Below are 24,722 nucleotides of genomic sequence, written 5' to 3'. Positions count from 1 at the left end.
TCTTGTCTCACTTCGGTGTTCTCAGACTGCTGAGATGCCGACAATAGTTCTCTGGCGAGAACGCGCTTTCAGCGCGTTACTAGCCGAGACCTAAAAACGAGAAAGAATGAAAGCTTTTGTCAAATTATGCTGGAGACTGCGCACCTCTGAGAGAGGTTCCTTAAACAAACGGTGTTGGATGGGAATCAAGGAACAAACAAAAACACTCTTGGGCAGAATACTTAGGACAGGCAATAGATGAACTAGGTATCCGAGATGCATGGGCCAGTAACAGGAAAAAGCAACCTTCTGTTGAGTGATCAAGTCTTCAACCAGATATCTGTCTCATTTAAATGATCAGAATCACTTTGCAAAGAGACGGCATGCTTGGACAGTAATCAATTCATATAGAAGCTTAGCTTGCCAGGGAATAACATTTTTAAAACTGGTATAAAAGAAACTCAGTGGCATCGGGACAAAAAACAGTCATGGTTAGCTTGCACCCAAAGAGCTCCCTGCACAAATCACATGCACTTTATAATAAAAAACAAGGCATCGGGAGATATAAAGTGGCATCGGGATAGAGAAAGGACACGATTAGCGCCTATTTTAAGACCTCCTTGCACAAAGCACATGCACTTTAGAACCAAAAACAAGGGGATAAAAAGAAGTACCCCATAGCTCAATGAGGCATTCCTCGTTCCAAGTCAAAGGCATACTGGAGCAGATTTCCTATGTGCAAACACAAAAACATATTTATCTCTCCCATTAACCGTGACAGAAACGCACCTTTGCACAACACGAGGATGGGCCCAAAACGAGCACAACAAGAAACGAGTCACAGAAGGCCATACACGGACTCGCACAGAAGTCGTTTAATTGTGTAGATTTTTAATTTTAGTGATTCTATTTATAAATGTAAACAGTATGTTTTTATGTGGTTTATTTGAGTATTATTTGCTATCATTGCAAGATTTGCTATTGCCATTAGTTGTATACAATGGTTTTTATTAACTATGCAAATAAACTTTTACTTACTTACTTACATACAAGAGCCACGGATTCTTGCAAAATGCTTTATCAAGCGAAGACACTTTACAGAGGGAAGACACTTCGTGGACCAAGAGGTGCAACTGCAATATTACGAAAACATACCATCGTCATGGTGTCGTCATTCCTGAAAAGAAGTCGTCTGCCCTGATACAAATGAAGAAACAATTTCAGAGCCACATAGACAGCCCTGAGTGTAGGGAAGAAGAGAAATAGCCAAGGAAACTACTGATCTCAAGGTGTCTTCATGCTTAGTGACGCCATTAGGCCTTGCAGAATGGTGATTCAGACTTCTGGCAAAAGCAAAGTGGGAAAACCACGTCTCACGGTCCGCGGGCGATCACTTACTCTATAGAGTGCTATGGGACTATGTGATCTAGTAAACATTGGAAATCACCAAGCTCTAGTGATCCCTTTTCTGAAATACGCTATCGCCCTTAGACCTGCTACTGTGACTGGATCAAGAAACAATTAATACTAATCTGTTTCCCAGGTGACCACTATAAATTGTAGGTACTGACTAGGTATTTTATAGATTAACTGGAAAGACAAGAAAGTGGTACTGCTGCGCCTAGGATGGGCACCTTACGCAGTAAGTAATCCAGGCAAAATAAAACTTGTGTCCCCTTGAGTCCTAAGATGTGCAGAAACATTCACCATCGTTTCAGTCCTTGGGATAGGAAAGAGTCAAAAGGTACTTCTTAGTGCAGGAATGGATGCACTTGTGAAGGACCTGTGGACTATAGTCTAGTTCATTTAATTTGATTAATATTTGTAAAGCGCGACTAAGGCTTGAAGGCATCTTGGCACGGACCAGAGCAAGACTTTAGCAGGGGAAAGAGAAAAAACAAGTTTTTAAGTGTTTTCTTAAGCTCGTCAATAATACAAGTCCGTAAGAAATTAACTTGTGTATAAACATTCCCTGATTTGGGGGAGGGTAGTTTATAAAGCCACATAAATAAGTACACAATGAAGGTTTTTTTCTTTTTTACTGTAAGAGGAAGTGGGTGGTTTGGGCCTAAAATCAACTACAATCGTCAGATAGGCCACACTGCAAATATAACCTCCTCTGGATAAGCACTCACTGGATGTGTTCCATGCTGCACAGTGCTTCAGCATGTAGCGCTACACAACTGCAACTGCAGCTACATGCTTAGACAGGTACACAGCAGGAGGAAGCTGAAAGTGGTTAATTCTGGCACTCTCCATTCAGCCTTTTACCTGTAGCCCAGAGCTCGGCCAGATGGCCAACCCCGTTGGCAGTGAAAAGCGTAATCTTTCTAGCACAGGACCGGCTTTAGCTCTGTTGGCGCCCGGTGTGACAATGATTTTTGGCGCCCCCACACCCCCTGACAACCTCAGAGATTTTCTCACTACCACCAAGCAAAAGTCCTCCACATCTCTCCAATCATAAGTTATTTCTAAACACCGCGCCATTCCCTCCCTGAGGTCAGCGCCCCCTCCACAGGTCCGCGCCCAGTGCGGCCGCATCGGTTGCACTGCCCTAAAGCCGGCCATGTTCTAGCATGGATTTGTCATCTAATAAAGATGAGACTTCTCAGGGGAGGATACGGGTCTAGACTGGCACCCCCTCCTCCTACCTCTACAGCAAAGGGACTCTGAAGGTCATATTCTTTTGCAAGGGGAATAAAGAGATTTGTATCAAGAGGGTTAGGAGCTATCCTTCCAGAGAAACTGACGACCCCAAGCTGAAATCTAAGCAATGTATAAACACATGAAGCATAATTTGAGTCCCTTTAAAGAACTAATATCCTTATTTTGATTTTGTGCTATTAAATAGATCTGTCGAGCATGGCCAGTCTACCCTGTATCACAGCAGCACATCGTCTCCCTGCTAAGCCATCTGCATGAGCCAATTTGCAATGAATGCAAGGTTAAGTGCCTGTGCAGCCTTCCATTTGAAGTGCAGCAGCACTTCAGACTTGTTTTTTACCCGAACCTGGCCAAGATAAGAACAATTTAAGAGCAGATGATGAGTTGAGAGTGGATGAAACAGGACGCAATATCAGAAGCAAAGGCTTTGGAATTACGAGAAAGAGCTATTACAGTGAACGAGCGAGTGATCTAAAGAGTCACTGGTGGGCTATCTTTAAGGGCAAAGTTTGATGTCCATAAACTAAGATGCACATGAGGGTAAAAACCAGTGGTGGCTGACATCTACGGGGAGGGGGGAGGGGGGCGAGGCAAGCAAAATAAAAAATAAAAAATATTAAACACTTACCTAGACTCCGCACTGTCCTCTTCTTTCTGGAACTGCAGCCCAGCCACCAGGAAACTCCCTTGACCAATCAGGGCGCTGTTCTTATGCTGTGAAAGCAGCGCTCTGAATGGAGGGAGTAGCCTCACTCGGTGCTCCACAGCGCCCTGGAGGTTTCAACCAGCTGTCTTAAGACAATTGGTTAATTCAGGCACTCTGTTCATCACCACCCCCTTTTCTGAATCATTTTGTCCACCATAAGCGTGGAAGGGTATACTCAGATGTGAGTCCCTTGCTCATTGCACCATCAGGATTCAAGCAAGCCGGGCCGACGACGCCTGAAATGGCAGAAACCAGTCCCCGGAAGCTTGTTTCCTTCCCAGTACAAGAATTGGCTTGGTAGTTTGGTTTGCCCTGTTCCCATCATGCACTGGGACAGGAACAGACTAATTTGCATATAGCCAAGTTCTGAGCTGGGATGGTGCAGTGAGCTAAAAAACGGTGATGGATCAAGCCCTGATCTTTGGACTGGGTAAGAGTGGTCTGCTTAATTCAGGCACTCTGTTCATCACCACCCCCTTTTCTGAATCATTTTGTCCACCATAAGCGTGGAAGGGTATACTCAGATGTGAGTCCCTTGCTCATTGCACCATCAGGATTCAAGCAAGCCGGGCCGACGACGCCTGAAATGGCAGAAACCAGTCCCCGGAAGCTTGTTTCCTTCCCAGTACAAGAATTGGCTTGGTAGTTTGGTTTGCCCTGTTCCCATCATGCACTGGGACAGGAACAGACTAATTTGCATATAGCCAAGTTCTGAGCTGGGATGGTGCAGTGAGCTAAAAAACGGTGATGGATCAAGCCCTGATCTTTGGACTGGGTAAGAGTGGTCTGCTTAATTCAGGCACTCTGTTCATCACCACCCCCTTTTCTGAATCATTGTACCCTGTATCACAGCAGCACATCGTCTCCCTGCTAAGCCATCTGCATGAGCCAATTTGCAATGAATGCCAGGTTAAGTGCCTGTGCAGCCTTCCATTTGAAGTGCAGCAGCACTTCAGACTTGTTTTTTACCCGAACCTGGCCAAGATAAGAACAATTTAAGAGCAGATGATGAGTTGAGAGTGGATGAAACAGGACGCAATATCAGAAGCAAAGGCTTTGGAATTACGAGAAAGAGCTAAAACAGTGAACGAGCAAGTGCTCTAAAGAGTCACTGGTGGGCTATCTTTAAGGGCAAAGTTTGATGTCCATAAACTAAGATGCACATGAGGGTAAAAACCAGTGGTGGCTGATATCTACAGGGAGGGGGAGGGGGGCGAGGCAAGCAAAATAAAAAATAAAAAATATTAAACACTTACCTAGCCTCCGCACTGTCCTCTTCTTTCTGGAACTGCAGCCCAGCCACCAGGAAACTCCCTTGACCAATCAGGGCGCTGTTCTTATGCTGTGAAAGCAGCGCTCTGAATGGAGAGAGTAGCCTCACTCGGTGCTCCACAGCGCCCTGGAGGTGTGCACTGGCTTCAACCAGCTGTCTTAAGAAAATTGGTTTAGAGATGTTTAAAGTGCGCATGTGTGACTGGCTGTCGCAAAACAGCCGGCCAAAAAGACATGCACACTTTAAACAGTGCACATACCGCCCACCCTGCTCCCAGCTTTTGTCACTCAGCAGCAGCCCCGCCCCAGTCCGGACGCTCTGTTCGGGACGGGGATGAAAAATAAAATGGGAATGAATTACCTTTTTTTATGTCTCAGGGGTTTTGGGGGTATTTTAAGTGGGGCGACGCTCCTCTGCTACAACAAATACTGCACAGAATGAATCAAAGACATCTTTGGAGGGGACAGTGTCTTTCTGAGGAGTGGGGGGCTAAAAAAAGACAGTTCACCAACTAGTAATTTGGTTATCTGTAAAGCCTGCTCTCCAATCCATGACTTACAGATTGGCCTGTTCTTTATCTTTGATTGACATCAGCAAAGATCCAATTTAAACAATGAAACTGTAGAAGTATTCTGGATGCCTGCCTTGTCTGAAAGACACCTCAGTGACAAAAGTAGTCTTACAAGTGAGGAGAATAGTGAATTTATTGACAAACTATCATCTATATCCATTTTTCACATGACAAAGTACTCACTAGGATTATAAGCAGTCATAAATAGCGGTATCTTCGGCGATAAATGTATGCTAAGATAAGAAAATACCTTTGTGAATGAGGCCCATGCTGTATTAGCGAAGATGTTTAGTAATCTCTGTGAACTGGGCTTCTACATTCCCCACTTCAGTGGCTAAGGCATGAAACAGACAGGACCGTGTGGTTACAGAGTCTGGGTGGGGAGCTCACAAAAAGCCCTTTCTGTTTGAATGGTAAGAGTGGGCCACAAGCTTGATTAATATTTGCAGTCTCACATAAGACTTAAAGGGTTAGAACAGTAGTACGTAGAACAGTAGTACGTACCATACTACCCTGAAGACTGAGCTGGTACACCTCCCATCTCCATGGCACGCCTGGCTGACACACACCAAAGCCTGTGCTCTGCAGAAATGTGAGCCTTAGAAGAGAACAAGGCAATCTGCCCAAGGGGTTAGCTTTGCATTTTAACCAATGCATTGCCGGGAACAGCTAACCTCTGGGTAACTGTTGCGCCATATAAATGTAATTTATTAATTTTTTTAATTGCACTTCTCCGGTAACTGGCACTCAAATACTGGCACCCAGACAAGAGCTGGTGTTTTTGAGTTCATGAGACCCGGGTGTATCGGAGCCTGACTGGCTCCTAACGTAAAAAGTCACCCATAGCCACGGCCACTAGAATTAATATGCGGTAGGGAAAGGCGACATTATGTGGCAGGACTAACTAAATTATGTGGCAAGAAAAGCCAAATCATGTGATGTAATGAGACACAATTTTTGACAGTACAAGTTCAGAACGTTGTCATTTTTACAGGTTTAACACTGTCTGCGTAAAGGTTTCACCTCATTAGTATCAGTTTAACATCCATAAATAGTAATAAGTGACCACTCAACCTTTGCACTGGGGCTTTCACTGTGCGACAACAGGTGTTGCCGCAATTTCAGTAACTTTTCATCTATTTGGGCTAGAACTTTTGTTAAATTTTTTGATTATGCAGAAAATTATGGGTTATGTGGCAAATGCAAAAGTTAATATTGTGAAAAATGCTGCAGCATCGCGTAATTTTAGTGGCCCTGCCTGTAGCTGAAAAGGTAAGCCAAAAAGGACTGACCAGAGCTCAATTACAGTACTCTACTTCAAGATCTTATGGCAGTAACTTGGCTAACAGAACCAAAGGGTAGAGTGAATTTTACCTGGAGTGTGAAGAAAATGTTTCAGAATGAGACTGAAAACTACACAAAGCACAACCCTTAGTCTAGATGGAGATTGTCTGGAGAAGCTTGGATGGAAGCAGCGCACTCACAGTATGCACTGATACAAACCTAACAAGGTTAAAGAGGCAGAACCTCTCAGGGGAAAACATGCTACCAAAAAGACTCTTGGTACCACCATGAAAGAGGGTTGGCTCCTCCGCAAAGGCAGAGAAGCGTCAACCCACGGCTCGTTAACATTGTTATTATCATTTTATTTTTCACATGTTTGGGGCTGGGTTGGGGCGGGGCGGGGCAGGAGGCACAGGGGGAGGAGTGGTTTGCACACTTGAAGTGCACATGACTACCTGGCCGGACATCTTGGCCCAGCCAAACAGTCATGCGCACTTTGCATGTTCCCCACCAGGCTGCATTACACAGCTGTGGAGGTAAACATGACCAGGTCCCCAGTCCCCATCTGAGTGTCGATCCCCGGCACTCAGACCAATTGCATTTTAGCATTGTGAGTGGCTTTGGTAAGCCTGGGGGCTTCCTGGTTTCAGGGCTCACCGGAGAAGCGGAGGAGAGGCGCGGCCGGCGGAAGAGGTAAGTGGATTTTTTTTTTCATTTTAATTTTGTCCACCTCTCTCCTATCCCGCCCCCCACCCTTATTTCCTGCCAGCCACTATCGCCATGAAACACAGTTTTTAAATGCCAGAGTATGCTCTTCCTTGTAAGAGGGGGAAAAAAGAGGTCAGCATGTGGTGAAGCTTTCGCATGTGGAGGGTGACAGCATGAATGGCAGTAATTTCCTGTCTTGTGCCTTTCACGAAGGGTGCAAGGGTCTTGTAGCCTGAGAACAATGAACTGAAATATGGTTTACAGGAAAGTAAATGTTGAGTAACGCTTTACATAGAACAAGAAAGATCTAATCTGATTATAAGAAAATAGTCATAAACGTAAGCAGCTACAAATGAATTAACACTAAAAAAGGAGCCTTAGTAAAACAGCATTTTTACAAACTCTCAAAACAGCACTGGGATGACTTGGAAGAAAGATTACAAATGATTTACTATGGAACTCAAGAAACACTCCATTCAGAATTCACAGAACTGGATCAGTGCTAGAATGCTATATTAGAGATGGTCTGCACAATATTTAAAAATACAAAATATATATGGTCAAAGTAGAAATATGGAACAAATGATCTTAGCTCGCTTCATGAATGAACTATTTTGTGTTTACAGAAAAAACGCATTTATTAGAGCATCTTTCTTAACAAGTAACCTTGCATGCTGACAGGTGAAGGCTCAGGTATGTGCCCCGCTGCCACATCCAATCAAGGGGAACAAGAAGCAGCCCCTCTCTGCCCCCTCTAGGCCTAGTCTTTGAACGTTAAACTTGTACAACTATCCTCATTGGAGTCTGCAGCAGGTTGTCCAGTCTCCTAGCCACACACAGCTGGAAGTTATTAACTCCTTCACTAACTGCTGCCCTCCTTCCAACGCCCATTTTGAGCCATTTTATGTTAATTTGGGGTACTTCGTACTTAGGCCTTCGTAACTTTTTGTTCACACAAGGTATCCCTGCCAAATTTACATCCTTTTTTCTAACAACCTGGGGATTCTAATGGTACCTAAGGTTTGTGGATTCCCCTTGAGGGGGACTGAGAAAACACCCAAAATACAGCAAAATTTTAAGTTTTTGTGAAAAAGAGTAAAAAAGCGCTCTTGATAGAAGTGTCTGTTTTTTTCATTAAAATGTCTTCAACAAACAGTTTGCTGTGCTAAACTCCCCATCTTCCCAGCTTTCAGGAATACGCAGAGCTGAATCAAAAACACTTTTTTTTATCACAGTGTTGTAATTTTTCAAAAAGGTTGCCTATTTTTCCTATTGTTAGAGCTTTCAACCTACTTACAATTTGTAGTGTACACCAGTGTGAAACCCATGGGTGAGCCAGGAAAACTATATATTTGTGAAAAGTAGACAAAATTCCAAATTCAGCAAGGGGTTATATGTGTAGGTCCCTTGAGGTTTTCCCAAAGAAAGTAACTGTTGAAATAAAAAAATATTGAAAAGGAGTAGGAAAAAAGGCCATTTGTGACATTGTTTTCATCTTTTATGTTTTGTCATCATGGCCGATTTACAAAAGCAATGTACCATTATGTTCGCTAGACCCTTTTGATTGTTGGGATATTTAGGGTTTGTAGTTTCTCCAAGAACCCGAAGTACCCTGAGCCAACAACTGAGCTGCACTGTACAATGTTCTTTTTCATTGTCTACCGACTATAGGCCAATTCATATGGTGAAATATATAAAGTGAGAAATAGGTATTAAGGTAACCTATGTATTTCTGAAATGGGCACAAGGGAATTTTGGAGCAGTGGTTATTCATACATATTTGAATTTGTGGGGCACTCGTACGAGCATATGAATTAGACACTATTTTCAAAATGCCTTCTTTCTTACAAACAGGCTTACATTTGGAAGGCAGAAATGCAGTGCAATTGGTAATAACAAATATCCTACTATTCTATGCTACTACATGTCTTCCAATAATAATGGTACTTCACTTGTGTGGGTAGGCCTAGTGCCTGCGTCAGGGAACAAGCCAAGATGCAACATAGATACATAATATTTTTCCACTCAAAACTGACCCATTTTTTGCAAAGTGAGTAGTTGTGGATTTTGGGCACTAGCTTAGCCGGGACCTTACAAACCTAGCAAACCTGTTCATTTTTTTAAACGAGACAAAAGGCTTTGGTTATTTTACAGCTCCGCATGGATAGCACTATGCATATCCTATGCTAAAAATCTTTGCTGTACAAATGGCAAAAGACTTTGACCCTTTCTCTCTCGGCGTGGACGGCACTGTGATAATCCTATGCTTAAAAACTTTGATAGAAAAGCAGACATTTGAGGTGAGCAAATTTGTAGTGTCGCTGGCGTTGATGGTGGTCTATGCAGGAGCTGCTTTCCACCTAAACTTGAGAACCACTCAGAGTTCTCTGCCTCTTTTTTGCATAATTTATGCATCACTCTAAGCCTGAAAGGGTATTGCTTTGATATATATATATATTTATTATTTTTTTATTCCCTGGCATCTAGTGGGCTTTCTATCCCTGGGGGCAGATAGGGGGTAATTACCCCCATTGGCCTCCCAGGGGCGGCAGAAAGGCTGTTTTCCTATTTACTTGGGGTGGGGGCAGGGCCATGCCTATGCAGCCCCACCCGTATATCCCTATAAAAAGAAAAAATCCTGGTCTAGTAGGCGTTCTGCCGCCCGGAAGGTGCATATCAGGGTTAATTGCCCCATCAGTCCCCCGGGGAGGGGCACAAAGACTTAAATATAAAAAGTGACAAGGCGGAGCACAAGCCATTGCCCAAGTGGTCATTCCCCCATGCCTAGTGTCTAGTCGGTAGAACCCTGTCTGGGAATCACTCCCCTGTGGCGATACCCAAGCAGGGATCCACTGGGCAGAGGGACCATTTCCAACTATACCTCACCCATTTGAATCAGTGCTCGGGCCGGAGAAATGCCACTGAGCACTGATTGAGTGAAAGTAAAAAGAGCCCATCGGCTCATTTTGTGTTCACTTTTACTACAATCACGTCAGTGCACCCTGTGCGCCGATCGTCACTGAGTAAACAAAAAATTCAGCTGCTGGGGAAGCTCCTCCCGAGCAGTGTGATGTAAAATCTGCTTCTGCTGCAGAGTGCCAGAGCGGCCTTTACATACCTGACCAGTGTCGGCCAATGCCGACCCGCACTTATAATGCAAGTTTATATATATATATATATATACATATATATATATATATATATATATACATCAAATTATGACACAGGCTTCTAAATGAGGACGGTGCAACCAAAACACAGGAAATGCTAATGCCCATAGGTATTGCAGAATAAGGCTCTGTGTAGCCGAAACACAGACTTCCGTGAACAAAAGATTTGCAGCACATATCTTGTGAGTTCAACTGAATTTCTGAAGGTGTTGAAGTTAGATCTATTACATTCACGTGTCATAAAGTTATTATTGGAGCTATCGAGGCATTTGTTAAAGGCTAACCGCAAAATAAATGGTATGGGTACAGAAAAACCCTCCTTTTTTCATGACATCGCTCCACAGAAGTGTTCGATGACAGCCAGAGTGAAGCAATGAAAGAAGGATGCTACAGTGTTGAAGCAAAGCAGCAAATGCAAGGTGCTCATGCTATTAACACTAAAACTCTTGAATTAATGCAGAAGATATTGATTTGAATAATTTGTTTGTGGTTATCTGTCCCACCACATCCCTTTAAATCACTTTCACTTACAATCCAAATCTATCGGTTCCACAGTAGTTCATTCTGTGAGACACGAGAAGACAAACTATGACTGAATTCACCACAAAATGTGTTGGGTGTGTGCCAAATCTGGGAAAATGTGCATGTCTAAACGTATGTTTGAGTGCATGTCGGAATTATGAGCGTTGCAAAGTTTAGTCCCCACCACTTCTATTTTCCCCAGGTCAAACTGCAGATATTTACGAATATATGATGTTACAACGCATTCCGTTGCAACGCATGCCTTTCCCACGCATGCGATACAACGGAATGCCTTTACCACGCATATGGTTTACCACGAAAATGCCTTTACCACGCGTAGTTTAACAACGTTTTTCGTTGTTTAACTATGCATGATATTTGCATTTTCATGTTAAACCGACCGCATGATTGAATATTCAAATCTATATATGTTTTTTTAATTATGCCTAACCTAATAAAATATTATATTTAAGAAATATACTTACATTTTCTTTCGACAGTATTCTCCTTCTTCTAACTCCTTAAATGGTCCTTTCTCTATTTTTGATGCAGTACGTAGACGCACGTACGTAATCACGTCTGTTAGTGAGGCTCTTTCCATGAAGGACAGAGGCACAGAAGAGCGTGTTTAAGGTACGTTTTCTTTCTTTCTTTTTTTTGTTTTTAAACCCTCTCGTTTTCGTATTTTTTTGGGGGGGGGTGGGGAGACCCCCTTCAGCCCCCCTTTTTTTTTTAACCTTTAACTCACATTCCTTTACTACGTATTTCGTAGTATAGGAATGCGTGGTAAAGGTTATAGTGGTAACCACGCATGCGTTGTAAAGCATGCGTGGTTAGTGCATTCGTGGAAACGGCTTCGTTGTAGTGGCTGTTTCCCGATATTTACTTGGGAAAATGCAGGGTGTATGGATTTACGGACAAAAAAACAAACACTCACGATATCCTATATTTTGAAGAGCTTAGTTCAAGACATGCGACACTTCGCACACCGGTTAAAACTCACACATTGGAATATTGGATTTTAATAGGTACGATTACGATATTTATCAAAACTGTGGCCAGAACACTTGGAATGGAGGCCTCATTCTTCAGACCCTCTAAACATGTTAAACTCGATACAAAGAGAAGGCCACAGTTAGCAATCATGAAGGTGCCTTGTTTGTTCATACATTGTTCATTTATTTTATTTATTTATAAAGTTTTATATAGCCACATTTTGTGACTTTTTTTTAAAGGATAAACACATAAGTTTGGAACAATAATTTCCTGCTCAAATAAAAAGCACAAGATCGGTACTTACACAACCTCCAGCAAGGATTTCTGCAAACAGGGGAACGCTGCCATCTTTCTGGGTGAATTTATCTCTGATAAGATCATTCACCTGCCAAAAGAACACAGGAGACAGAATGAACAAAAACACAAGACCTCAAGCTTCAGGTGAAATATATCAGATGCGCTTTATTTGGTTTGTAGCTTTCAGATTAGAAAGAACATTGAGCATTACTGAATTAACTCACCTAGAGAAACTAAATAAAACGTGCAAGTTGGACATATCTCGAGCAGTAACAATATTAGGCTAAGAACAAATGGTCTGCTCAGAGATTGTTGAGTCATTCCAGGCATGAAGACAAATTATAGAGTGAGGAGGGGGCTGAGTCCATCTGCATGGGCTAATTGGGCTCTCAGGGAGACTCCCCTGGGCTTGCGGAACTCTTGAGATCTGGCCTGTAGCCCAGAAGGGCGCTTTGTATCAGACATCATTGCCAGGACCATGGTTGTATTTTTGTCTGCATCCAATGATGAAATGTGAAAGCATACTCTGCAAGTCATTCATTCGACAGTGGGCGTAAGGCTACATTGGCGGGGGAGGGGAGTGGCTGGTGGGGTAGAGCTGGACAGCAGAAACTGAACAGCAATAACTCAATAGCTGAGTGAGGAAAACAGAAGGAGAATCACAGAAAAGGGACAAACTGGACGAAAGGCTCGCGTCTTTGATACTTTCATTTTTCCATGCTCCCTTCTTTCTCCCAATACTTACTCTCATAACGAGGCTCTACCTCCATCAGAAAAGCAACTCATCTACCTTTTGTGTGGACTTAAAAGGATGTCCTAGATGTTCCCCACAACAAGACCTTTCCTGTGATTTCACTGAGGGTCACAGATGAAACATCTTTGTGTGGGACAGTGGAACATAAGTACTGGAATGATGTACGTGATCCAGCCACTACCACGTCTCACCTTCCCCATTCCATTCCATACTCTCATGAGGATATCAGACGCACCAACTTATAGAGTTTTTTCATGCATGAAGGGAGCCTGGCCTAATGCAGAGAGCTACGTAAGGCACACATTGTCCCTCACCAACCTCCCCCTCCCCATATTCCCAGCTTAAAAAACAAAAAAAAGGGTCACTGAGGTTGTTAATGGATACCGGCTACTCAGAGCTACCAAAAACGAGCTGGAAAGCCACTTTATACAGTGGTTTCCAGGTTGTTTTTTCTGCCACCTTGTGATTTTGGCTCGACACCGGGTGACCGTGTGTAGGGAGCCAAAATCATGTGACACATGTTGCCGTGTTAGTTGGCAAGTCTGGGATATACCCAAGTGGCAAGCCATCGCCACAATCCACAGTCCTGAGACAAAAAGCATACCTCTGGACATCAACAGTGCAACGCCACACCATTCAATGCATCACTGTGGCCGGTGTGAAGAAACAAAGGCAAATCATAGATATTAGCCATGAACGCCAACTCGCTCTTCCCTATCCACATCAACACTGGCAGTTGCTAGAGCAGCATGAGAAGCGTGTCCAGAAGACATCTTCCACATTGTGCAGTACATCAGACAGCTTCAAAGGCAAGCCTCCCAGGACTCCACTCTGCTCCAAAATGTTGCTAAAAGACATACATACCTTCATCAGGAACTCAATTCCCCTCAGAAAAGATACACAGGCTCATGTACCGCCCTGACCAACAGGTGACACCATCCACACCATCCCACCCTGCTGACAAGACTAAGAACTGCCTGAGTGCACCGGTGGAGGTCAATCCTGTAAGAGGGTGGACCTCCAGACCTGAAGCTTGCTATGCTGCTCTCTGTACATCCTGGGTACAGCATTTGCCCGTGTCCAGCTGCAACTCACCATTTTAGAAAGGAGAGGGTGATATTCACCATCAGCCACATCATCGCAACCTAAACACAATAAGCAGTGCTCGCATTCGCATTCGTGTAGAGCCAGGGTGCTTAATTCAGACAGAAAACAGAAGTCGGCTGAGGGGATTGCAGCAGCTCTCTATGGCACATGCAGGAGCCAGGGAATATTAGGGGCATTGGGAAATTAAGCAACAATGCTTTGAAAGAGATTTTGGGTGGGAAGTCTGCCATATGGAAGTAGTGGTTTCTAATGAGAGCAAGGAATGGAACAATAAAGGAGATCAGGAGAATGTGGTGTCCATTAAACAAATAGAGTACAGACAGCCAGTCTGAGTGGGGAGAAGGCAGGCAACTGGATTTGCTGCATTTTGAGAAAGATCAAACGTATGACAGATGAAAATGCTGGCAAGGTTCACGGCGACGAAATCAAATGACAAAAAATAAAGAGCGCACTACAGTAATAATCACTGGACTTTTAGTAAAACAATAGGAGAATGAATTGGTTCTCGAAGAGCAACACTGATTTCCAATCAATTCTTAGTATGTTGTTATGCATACCCCATAAGCAATATATTTATCAATATAAGGAAGCTCTCTAAAATGATCCTTACTGAATTACCCATCACTTTTTACTACCTGTTACAGCTTGCGTGTTTATGGTTCAGAATAGCTGCAATTTCCACTGAAGCACTTAGGCAGCTAGAACACCATTCTTGTGAATAGCGGGGATGTGTGGGAAATATCACCATGGTAATGGTATCTGTTCAATATTTTTCAGCAACAAATGTGGGTCCCGTGAAGACAATTTCGGCAGTTATAAACTCTTAACTACTCCTTATCTGCAGCACTTTATTGCCACAAAGGGGTTAATTTCATAATTTTCTGAAGCATTTTAAGAAGCAATATCAATCGTGTACTTTCCCATTAAGCGGAATGTAACTTGCTGTCTGTGATTAGAATCTCTCCAACACTGCTACTACTTAATGCCACACTTTATTCAACACAAAATGGGTGAGATTTGGAACAATCAATAAACAAAACATGTGGAAATTCAGCCTGATCAGGGGATCCTAAAGTGAATATTGAGACAGAAAGGGTTAAAGGAAGAGCACAGACCAGACTAGGTCAGAGCTCTGCAGATCCCTGAAACACCAACAGGTTCGCAAAATGAGTTCCTAGTGGCCGGTCCCTAAAACCATTCGTCCTGCTACCAATCTGTGATTGACTTTCATGACAGTTGGTAACAGCGCAATCCAACCCTCAACTTGAATGCAAAGACAAAATGTAAAAATCCAGTTAAAAAAAATATATATATTTATTACCAGCTATTAGCTATTTTCTCAGTCCTACAGATTTCATCTGGATCACGTAGTGTGATCAAGCAAGAAACCAGGGTAAGGTCTCACGCCCCCCTAATTCGGAGTTTGCAACTTTGTCGACAGACCAATTCTTGAGTACTTTTAGATGATTAAAAACTATGGTTGTCAGAAGCAAATGGAACGTTGGTCAGATTGCAGCTTTCTGCAAGGGGTAGAGCCCCCCCTCCCCCCCCCATTCAGTGCCTGGGCCGACAGAGGGGACAAGTCACCTAATTTCCCCTCCTTGCAGACTGTCTTCCTGCCTAGGGATTCCTGACTGCTACAAGCGCTGTGTGTTTACCCGGAGGCACAGCAGGATCTGGGACGGGCCAGGGCAGTGTGCCCCGGAGGACCAACCCCGAACAGTCTAGACTGTTTCGATTGAGGTGGCTTCTGCACCCCACACCCACCACACCTACACATGATTCCCCCCACAGCCCTGATGCCAGCCCACGACTGACTGCTGGCTATAGTAAGAGGACTACAGATGGGCAGTCTTCCCATTCAGTCTTTTTGATCCCAATGCAAACTCCGTCGGCCAAGGCAGTTTTTCTAGGCGAGAAGGAAGAAATTCTGCTCACAGGGTGCACACAACAGTTGGTGGGAAGAATTGGTGGGAATAATTTGACTTGCTTGCTTAACCTGCTTAAACACCTATACTTTCCAGAAGCTCCTTTCTCTTGTGCTTGCACGACTTAGGTGCGACCGAACCTCATTCTCCCGCACTATGTGTGATACTCCCAGACTAAGGAAGATTACAAGATAACAAGACTTTGGTTCGCCCAACTGACTTGTGACTTAAACGTTTTTATTTTGTGGCCTCTTGATTTATGTTTTTGGCTGCCTCTGGGCATTTAGCCAATATTGTTAGGAGTAGGAAAGCGTAAGGCTGCCACCACCCCACCAAAACCGCCAAAAAGCATTGTGCTTGATGGGTTCCTTCAGCATGCTGTTGGTGTAATAATAAGAAAATTTAACTTTCAGAACAACTTTTATCTCACACCTGATCCACCAGCCCAAACTGTTTGCCTTTTGTTGATCTGTTCGCCATCATCGGAGGTGCCTGTGCAACCAGCAGCTGAGACTTCTTGTCACTCTCCTACAGCGCCTTCTGTATCAATGTCCTACTTGGCTTGCACACCAGCTATGGGTCCACCAGCAAAAAGGAAGAGGCAGGAGGCAACTGTCAGACCAAAGAGCAATTGGGTACCTTCCATACTGTTGAGCCTGGCTTGGAAGGTGTGGTAGCACTTCCCAGTTGTAACAAACATGTAGCAGGTAGCTCTAGTTCCACATCCATCCCACCTCTTAATCAAGGAGAACTTAGGCCTACTCGCAACAGTGCTCATACTCCACTGATAGTGTGCGGTGATGGCCTGGTGGGAGCGGAAGGGAGAGGAAAAATAGATGGACAGGAAATTGGCCCAGCGGGGACCATGTCCCACTGCAATCAATCTTCCTCCTGAGGCATGTGCATATGTGATACTTTTGTCAAATGTCCAGAGCATGGCCCTAAATAGTATTGAATCTTCCACCCAGTTAAACAACACAAGGTCATACACTGGCTCTCAACTAATGCAGATATTTCTTTTTCTGTTGTGTCTGATATTTTGATAGTTTGCAGGGTTTGTTGGGTGGGCCGCCTGAAGAAGAGTTTAGCAGGAGATTGCGCAGTTATATATTTTAGGCATCTAACTACTGCCCCTGGGTTGTTGTTTAGGTGCTCCCAAAGTTTAGTAAATCAGGGCACTAATAAAGCCCTTCCTTTGGGTTACTTTTATAGTCACCTGAAATCAGAGACTTTTAATCCAGTCCATCACCCTGGGGCGTCCACTTCTGTATTCCCACAGGAAATTGCTTTTTGGCACTCAATTGTTTCCCAGAGCATGAATGACCTGCTCTTGTCCATTAAGGTACTTTCAATAGAACAAGGGGACCCGAATTAATGGCTGAGGACCACGGGTTTCAATACTTTATAAGAACAGAGGTCCTTAGCATTTAGAAAAATCAGTAAGAAAATAGCATATAGAACACAATAGGCTACTATATAGTTCCAATGTCCAGCCGGACATGGATTTTATTTTGGAAGATATTCAAAAGGATAGAATCATGGATATCTGAACAACAACAGTTGTAGTAGGGCACAATCCTGAACCATACTGTGGGGGGGATTAGGAAGGGAAGGACAAACAACAGATAAGAGTTTACAGGCAAAGACTGAGCAGAATGGCCACTTGTCAATCAGTATCAGTAAGTATAGCAACAGTGGAAGACACAACAAATTATACACAATGGTCAATTGTGAAACCACTAGAAGAGGTCGACGTTTCGATCCCTTGCTCAAAATTATGCGGGATCATCATCAGGACATAAACATAACATTTGCCTGGTATATACTAATAACGCCTCCAAGGTGAGGCAATATCGTGCGTTATGGAAAACGAGGATCAGTTCTTTCCTCGCGGGGGTTAACGCTTACGTGCGGGAACCAATACCGCAGTAGCTTATTACAACCTTTAGGGTGTACCCGTCCGGGTAATGCGGGCAGCGGAGATGGTCTCCAGGGTTTTCTTTAGTGAGGGGTGCGGTCAGGGATTAAGGCCGCTGGTATGAGTGGGCAGCAGCTGCAATGTGCTGTCGGCGGAGAGTCAGCAGTCTGCTCTTGGTACTCAGCTCGATGGCAGGCACGTTGCCATCGAGCTGAGTACCAAGAGCAGACTGCTGAAGCTACTGCGGTATAGGTTCCCGCACGTAAGCGTTAACCCCCGCAAGGAAAGAACTGATCCTCGTTTTCCATAACGCACGATATTGCCTCACCTTGGAGCCGTTATTAGTATATACCAGGCAAATGTTATGTTTATGTCCTGATGATGATCCCGCATAATTTTGAGCAAGGGATCGAAACGTCAACCTCTTCTAGTGGTTTCACAATTGACCATTGTGTATAATTTGTTGTGTCTTCCACTGTGGCTATACTTACTGATACTGATTGACAAGTGGCCATTCTGCTCAGTCTTTGCCTGTAAACCCTTATCTGTTGTTTGTCCTTCCCTTCCTAATCCCCCCACAGTATGGTACAGGATTGTGCCCTACTACAACTGTTGTTGTTCAGATATCCATGATTCTATCCTTTTGAATATCTTCCAAAATAAAATCCATGTCTGGCTGGACATTGGAACTATATCGTAGCCTATTGTGTTCTATATGCTATTTTCTTACTGATTTTTCTAAATGCTAAGGACCTCTGTTCTTATAAAGTCTTGTCCATTAAGGGCCAGAGTTTTCTGTTCCGTCTACCTCCCACTGCTGTAAGTCAGGGATCGTGCTTTCATAATGCGGTCGCAAGCAAATCCTTTTTTACCCAAGCCCAGATATCTAAAGTAAAAATCTCCATCAATTTCTGCCGCCAGAGTAGCCCGCACTCAAATAAATTGCCAGCAATCACTGCTATCTTAGCTGACCCTCCATTAATTGGCATAGACATAGCAGTGACACTTCCTGTACCATTACCAATGCCGCTCTCTCTCTGATGGCACTCCTGTTCCCACTTCCTGGAGAGCAAGGACATCTTAAGGATTTTAGTAGCCGTGGGCCAAACGTATTTTGGGGCCCCTTGTTCGGAGCAGCTTGGAATTTATGATCTAATTTCAGCTACTTCATGCCCTCCTTGGCCATATTACTGGCAGTGCCCAGGCACACTTGACCAATTTAAAACGGTGGTTAGATCTAATATTCATGGATAGTGACGTGTTTTCAATACTGTAGCACAGCAGCAGCTCTCTAATATTACTGCAAATAATCTCTGTGACATCCTCCCAATTCTCATATATGAGGTCCTGTTTTGATCTAAAAAAAACTATTTTTATGGATGTTGCATGAAACAAACACATTTCTCTGGAAAACGTCTGTAACAGACTCTCACACATCAGGCACATTAAAAGTAAATAAAAGGAAAATGGCATTTAAAGCAATATATTTAAGAACTATTAAAGACCACCACCACACAACTCTCTGTAGAACAGAGCTGGCTTTATCAGGGGGCTCCCTGAAAGGCTGGGGCCCTAGGCCAATGCCCACATTGCCCATGCCTTAAAACGTCTCTGCCAGAGAGCAATGTACTCCGGCCATACCGATTATATTCTTATTGACATCAGGATATGGAGATTTATGCAGGACATGTTAGTGGTGTTTATGGGTGAGAGTGACCATAACTCACTGATTTTATTTGTCCGGGACTTGCTGCCATCTACCATGTTGTCGCCTATTTAGCCAAGTGAGAACGTGCTGGCAGTGACTAACAACCATAGGAATGTGAGGTGGAATACTGTATGCTCCTAATCTACGGCAGCTTCAGACATCTTTGCCACTGTGGCTACCAGCATGACTATGATGGTAGACAATTGGTTGAACTGTGAAGTGATCATTGATGAGCACATTAACCAAATTAGCAGGGCTCAAAGACTTTTGGTGAAGAATTACAAGTAGGCCCTTAGGAACCCAAGATCCCATGAGTGATATGAACCACACTGCAGAGCGGCAAAGGGCACTCTTGTTAATGCAATAAAAAGGAGCCAGGCAAGAGATCAGGAAGTCTAGAATCCAATATAAGGTTGCAATAAGAACTGCCATGGCAAATTGGGAAAACAAAAAATGGGATGACCTCTTAGAAGCCTCTACTAATAGAGATCTCAAGTTAGTCAGGTGGATATTGAGCCAGGTTAGTGGGAATTTGGCCATACCCTGGGAGACATCTATCTAGTCGAGTGAGTGCGTAGCTCATTTTGAAAACCTTTATTCCCCATCATCACAGCAGGTTCAGGAGCAAACCCCAAATGAAGAAGGAGCTGTCTAAATTGTAGTCTCCTTCATCCTCAATTTCTTTTAACCTTGCTGTGTCAGCAGCAGTGATCACTTTGCAGAAGTAGGTAGGCAAGATTTCATCTGACCTTTTTAGATCTTATCATGCTATATGGGTGCCCTACATCAATGTTGTTTCGATCACCGCTGGTGCTGTAATGCCAGCAAAGTGGAAGGGTGCTGAGACTGTCTCGGTTTTCAAAAAAAGAATCCCAATTGCCCGATGAACTATTGCCCTATCAGTTTGCTAGACCACTAGCAAAAGTTATTTTGCAAGCAGGTCTTTAGGGATCTATTGGAGTGGATTGATGAGAACCAGATTCTCACCCATTTGCAGGCCAGAGTTAGACCTATGATCGGAACTGTAAATCAGGTCTTCTGCTTTTTGATGGCTAAGTGTAAGGCAGTGGACATTGGTGGACTGGCACTTTTTGTTGCTTTTATTGATCTTCGAGCAACTTTTGATCTGGTCCCAAGAGGAAAATGATGGGAGGTACTTTCTTGCCTGGGAATCCCTAGTACTCTGCTCAATATTATTACGTACCTTCATGAGAGACATTATGCACGGATTCGCTGGGGCAAAACGGTAAATTGACTGAGAAAAGTGCCATTGAAAATGGAGTGCGCCGAGGTTGTGTTTTGGCCCCAACTCTTTCTCTTTTACACATTAATAATTCTGTCATGTTTTTGATGAACTGTGCAAAATATTCCTCAATTTTAGCAGGCCAAAGGGAACCGGCCCTTTTTTTAATTGACAATATCATTGCAGATGGATTTAACCTGTTCTGACTGCTATACAGACTCAAAATTAACACCCTTAAAACTAAGCAGATGATCTATCACAAGGGGAGGAAGGCCAGAGGAACTTTCAGTCTGGGAAGGGAAGTACTGGAGAGGGTTAAGGAATTCAAATACTTAGGGATTCGCTTGTTTATTCTGGATTGTGGGCCCCTCAGATCTCGAAGAGCTCTTGTTTGATAAACCTTCAGGCTTTGGCCATCCTTAGACTTGCTCAGAGGGCCTCTAATTTCCGATCCTTCCAACAATCAAAATATATAGGCCCTATGCAATGAGTACTGCTTTATATGCAGCAGAGCTATGGGTCACTGTTCTTCGGCTCCCCTAAGGATGGGTAAGAATAATTTCATAAAAGCCATTGTGTGTATGGGGCGAGACACCCCGTGAACTCAAACCTATCCCAGAGCTGGCTAAATTAAGGTCTATGCTCTATTGGCTTCATACATTGTCTATTGAGGAGCTACAACCGTATAGAGATGGCCTTATAGATATATTGAGCTTACATAGTACTCAGAAGATCCAGTGGCTGGAGCATGTCAAAGAGTCCTGACAAGGTTTGGGGTTGGGCCATTATTGGAATAATCCTTCCTCTATTTCGACATCCCCGGCATCCATGGTCAAATTAAATTTCGGGCACAATTTGATACCTGTAGTGAGTCATCTAGTTCCATGGGCAGTCGTTCTAGGTTTTTCCTCTTGCATAAAAATACGCCCAGGTTGGAGGAATTGTAAGACTTCATTAGCTTTGCAAGTACAAAATCCCTTTTTTTACTATCCAGGTACAGCATTTTTCACATCACTACTTTCACCGCAACATGGTCGTCATCACAGGATAAGTCTATTTTGTGTCCAGCATGCGGTCTTGTTGATGAGACAGAAGAACATTTATATATTATTTGTGTTAAGTACTCTAAACCAAGATTTAGGTGGATGGTGCCCATTTGTCGTCTTTTGTGTCTGATGGATCGTGTAAAAGCGCTAGAATTTGCAAAAGCGATTCTACTAGGGTGCTAGTGATTGCAGTTTCTAAATTGCTGTTCACCGCATGGTTAGACACAAAGCGATTGCAACCTCACTTGTTAGCAATGTAATTTACGTGCTTTGCATATGAACACATCTCATTTTATTTTTGTATCAATTTTGCTTGATGATTATGATTGTTTAACAAGATGATATTTGCTTACTGTATTTTTTTTTATAAAGCCAATGTGAACGAGTAATTTTAATGGCATTTTTAGCAATATTATCTGGAGGATGTTTCCTAATTATCTTGAATTTGTTTTAAATTGTTACTCGGTTATAGTATACATTTTATCAATGTATTTTTATTGCGTGTGATAGAAATTTACATGATGAGTTTTTCTTTTTTCTTTTTTTGTACTTCTTGATGACTTATGTTTGATCTGTCAAGTAGGGAGAGATTACAAACTTTTATTGTGTCTATTATGGTTATTAACGAGGGTGTCTGAAAACTTGTGTTAGTGGGGTCTCATGATATAATTTTCGAAGCAAATACATTTTTTATCAACTTGCGCTACATAATTAAAATCGAATAATGTAATTTTCCAAATTCACTTTGAAGGTTACCCTCACACGCCCTATAGTATACCAATCAAGACCTGTCTGGTTTTGTTTTTTTCACAATGTCTCAGATTCCTTTGGGCTGCAATGAGTTTACGTCGGCCTGCTGCTGAGATTTAATGCTGGAAATTGCAGCCATTTTGTCGAGAATATTAGTTTTGCTGCAGCCGTTCTACTATTCTTTTAAAGTTTGAAGATCAAAGGATCTTAACCCATGTCTCAGTTGTCAGCCTTCCACAGATAAGTTACTTAAAACAGGAGCAGAACAATCCGTTTTAATTACATGATTACAAATGTAGGCTCGAAGAAGCCGATGAAAGATGCTCCCAAGAAACAAAGGTAGGTACATTAGAGGCGTGAATAGAAATAAACACCATATCTGACATTTAAAATAAAATAAAAGAATATTGAACAATTTCCTTGACAGCTGTCCCATCGAATCTAGGGAAACCTAACAGATAAAACAGCAAATGTACCTACAGGGTGACACATGCAACAAAGTCATAGTATGCAATTCTTGAACTAGCTGTTGCAAGGACTATTTAGCACAAATGTCAAAATAACCCAAACATTGGAAAACGAAAGGCTAGTTTATTTTATGTGAAATGCATAAAATAGATTAAAAACCACAAACACAGCATATATAGTGACACGCTAAGATAGAACTTGTAAAACATAATGGTAATGCAAATACATAATTACATTGTGAACCCATTCATTAGAAATGCACTTGAACCTGTTTATGGATGAAGGCGCAAAGTCAGGTATAACTTGTAAATGTGCTTATTACTAGTTGAATCTAATTTCTGATTTGCTCTCTTCTTCCCCTCTAATTTTTTGCAACTGACAAACTTTCCATCTAACTTCTTAAACTACAAATATTTGTCATACTTTTTAGGTCGCATCTACATTAAGCTTTCCATTGGCACCAAACCTACTGTATCCATCCAATATATACTTAGAGTGGGCTTTGGGTTAGCACATTGCTCATGAGTAGATGGCTTTCTTTTCTATGTCAAATTCCTGCTTCTGATTCACTGTATTTTCTACCTATGCTTCAGTTTTTTCTCACTCAAAAGGCACTTCTTTCTCATTGTGGTTGGTTTCAACAATATCCTATGCATTTCAGGACTGTATACAGAATAAGGCTGTAATATTCATAAAATGAATTCACAATTTTCCAATTATAGCCAGACAAGATGACCCGATGGAAGTGTTGGTAAATGTAGTTTTCTTTATTTTCGTATTCAAATTCAAGTGTGAGAGGCAGCCAACACGTGTTTCGTCTGTACAAAGTTGGTATTTCAGACTTTTTCAAGGCTAAGGTTGACGTAACTTAAATGTCACGATTCACTATCTTGAAAATTATATCATATCAATGGGTCAAATAGTAATATAGTCCAAAATGTACGGTGCAACGTGGACACAGTATCCAATATTATCTATATAGTAAATTCAGTCTGGCGTTTTGTTCATTTGAAAAAGATGAATCCCAACTTCATGGAGGAGACCTGCAATATTATGGTCAAGTCATAGGTGGGGTGAAGAGAGAGCGTCCTCAACAAAAATAAGAACCCTGAAATAATGTGGTCAGGTCACAGGTAAGGTGAGGAGAGAGCGTCCCAATGTGCAGGAGTGCGTATACACTGTTTTAAAGAAACCCGGGTTATCAGGCGGGGTGGTGTCTTGCGAGGTTCTGGTCATGATGGACGGGCATATCAAAACATAACAATCCTATCCTGTTCTCTATGGAATTCTACACTAAAGTCCACGTCTCTGTTGCCCCTCACTAGGACTATGATCATCATCATCAATCATCATCATCATCTGTTGCCCCTCACTAGGACTATGGCTCCATCCACTCATTCCTGGAGTATCTCAAAATTGCAAAGAGGGTAATTGATTGGCATACCTGAGAGAGAGGTAAGAATGTTGGCTCAAAGATGTCACCTGTCTCCTGTTGACTCCCAGTTATGAACAGAATGAGGCTTGAGACAACCTTAACAGTCGTCCATGTCCTTGGTACTTTTACCTGCTGGTAAAAATGCCTCTGTACTGGCCAGGTATTCCTCAAGAGAACACCACCAATGGAAGCTCT

The 24,722-nt window shown here is 42.8% G+C and overlaps 1 protein-coding gene across 1 annotated transcript in view; it reads right to left on the bottom strand.

Moving 5' to 3' along the window:
• Window positions 1-24,722, bottom strand: part of SLC25A12 (solute carrier family 25 member 12) — a 513,431-nt gene that overhangs the window by 86,086 nt on the left and 402,623 nt on the right. Inside the window, exon 13 of the mRNA XM_078681570.1 lies at window positions 12,178-12,258. Coding sequence (XP_078537696.1) covers window positions 12,178-12,258 — 81 coding nt within the window. The remainder of the gene's footprint in view (window positions 1-12,177; window positions 12,259-24,722) is intronic.

This window comes from Lissotriton helveticus, chromosome 3_1 (genome assembly GCF_964261635.1).
Source record: "Lissotriton helveticus chromosome 3_1, aLisHel1.1, whole genome shotgun sequence".
Taxonomy (NCBI): domain Eukaryota; kingdom Metazoa; phylum Chordata; class Amphibia; order Caudata; family Salamandridae; genus Lissotriton; species Lissotriton helveticus.
The sequence above is the reverse complement of the archived record's forward strand: the minus strand, read 5'-3'. Positions and strand labels throughout refer to the sequence as shown.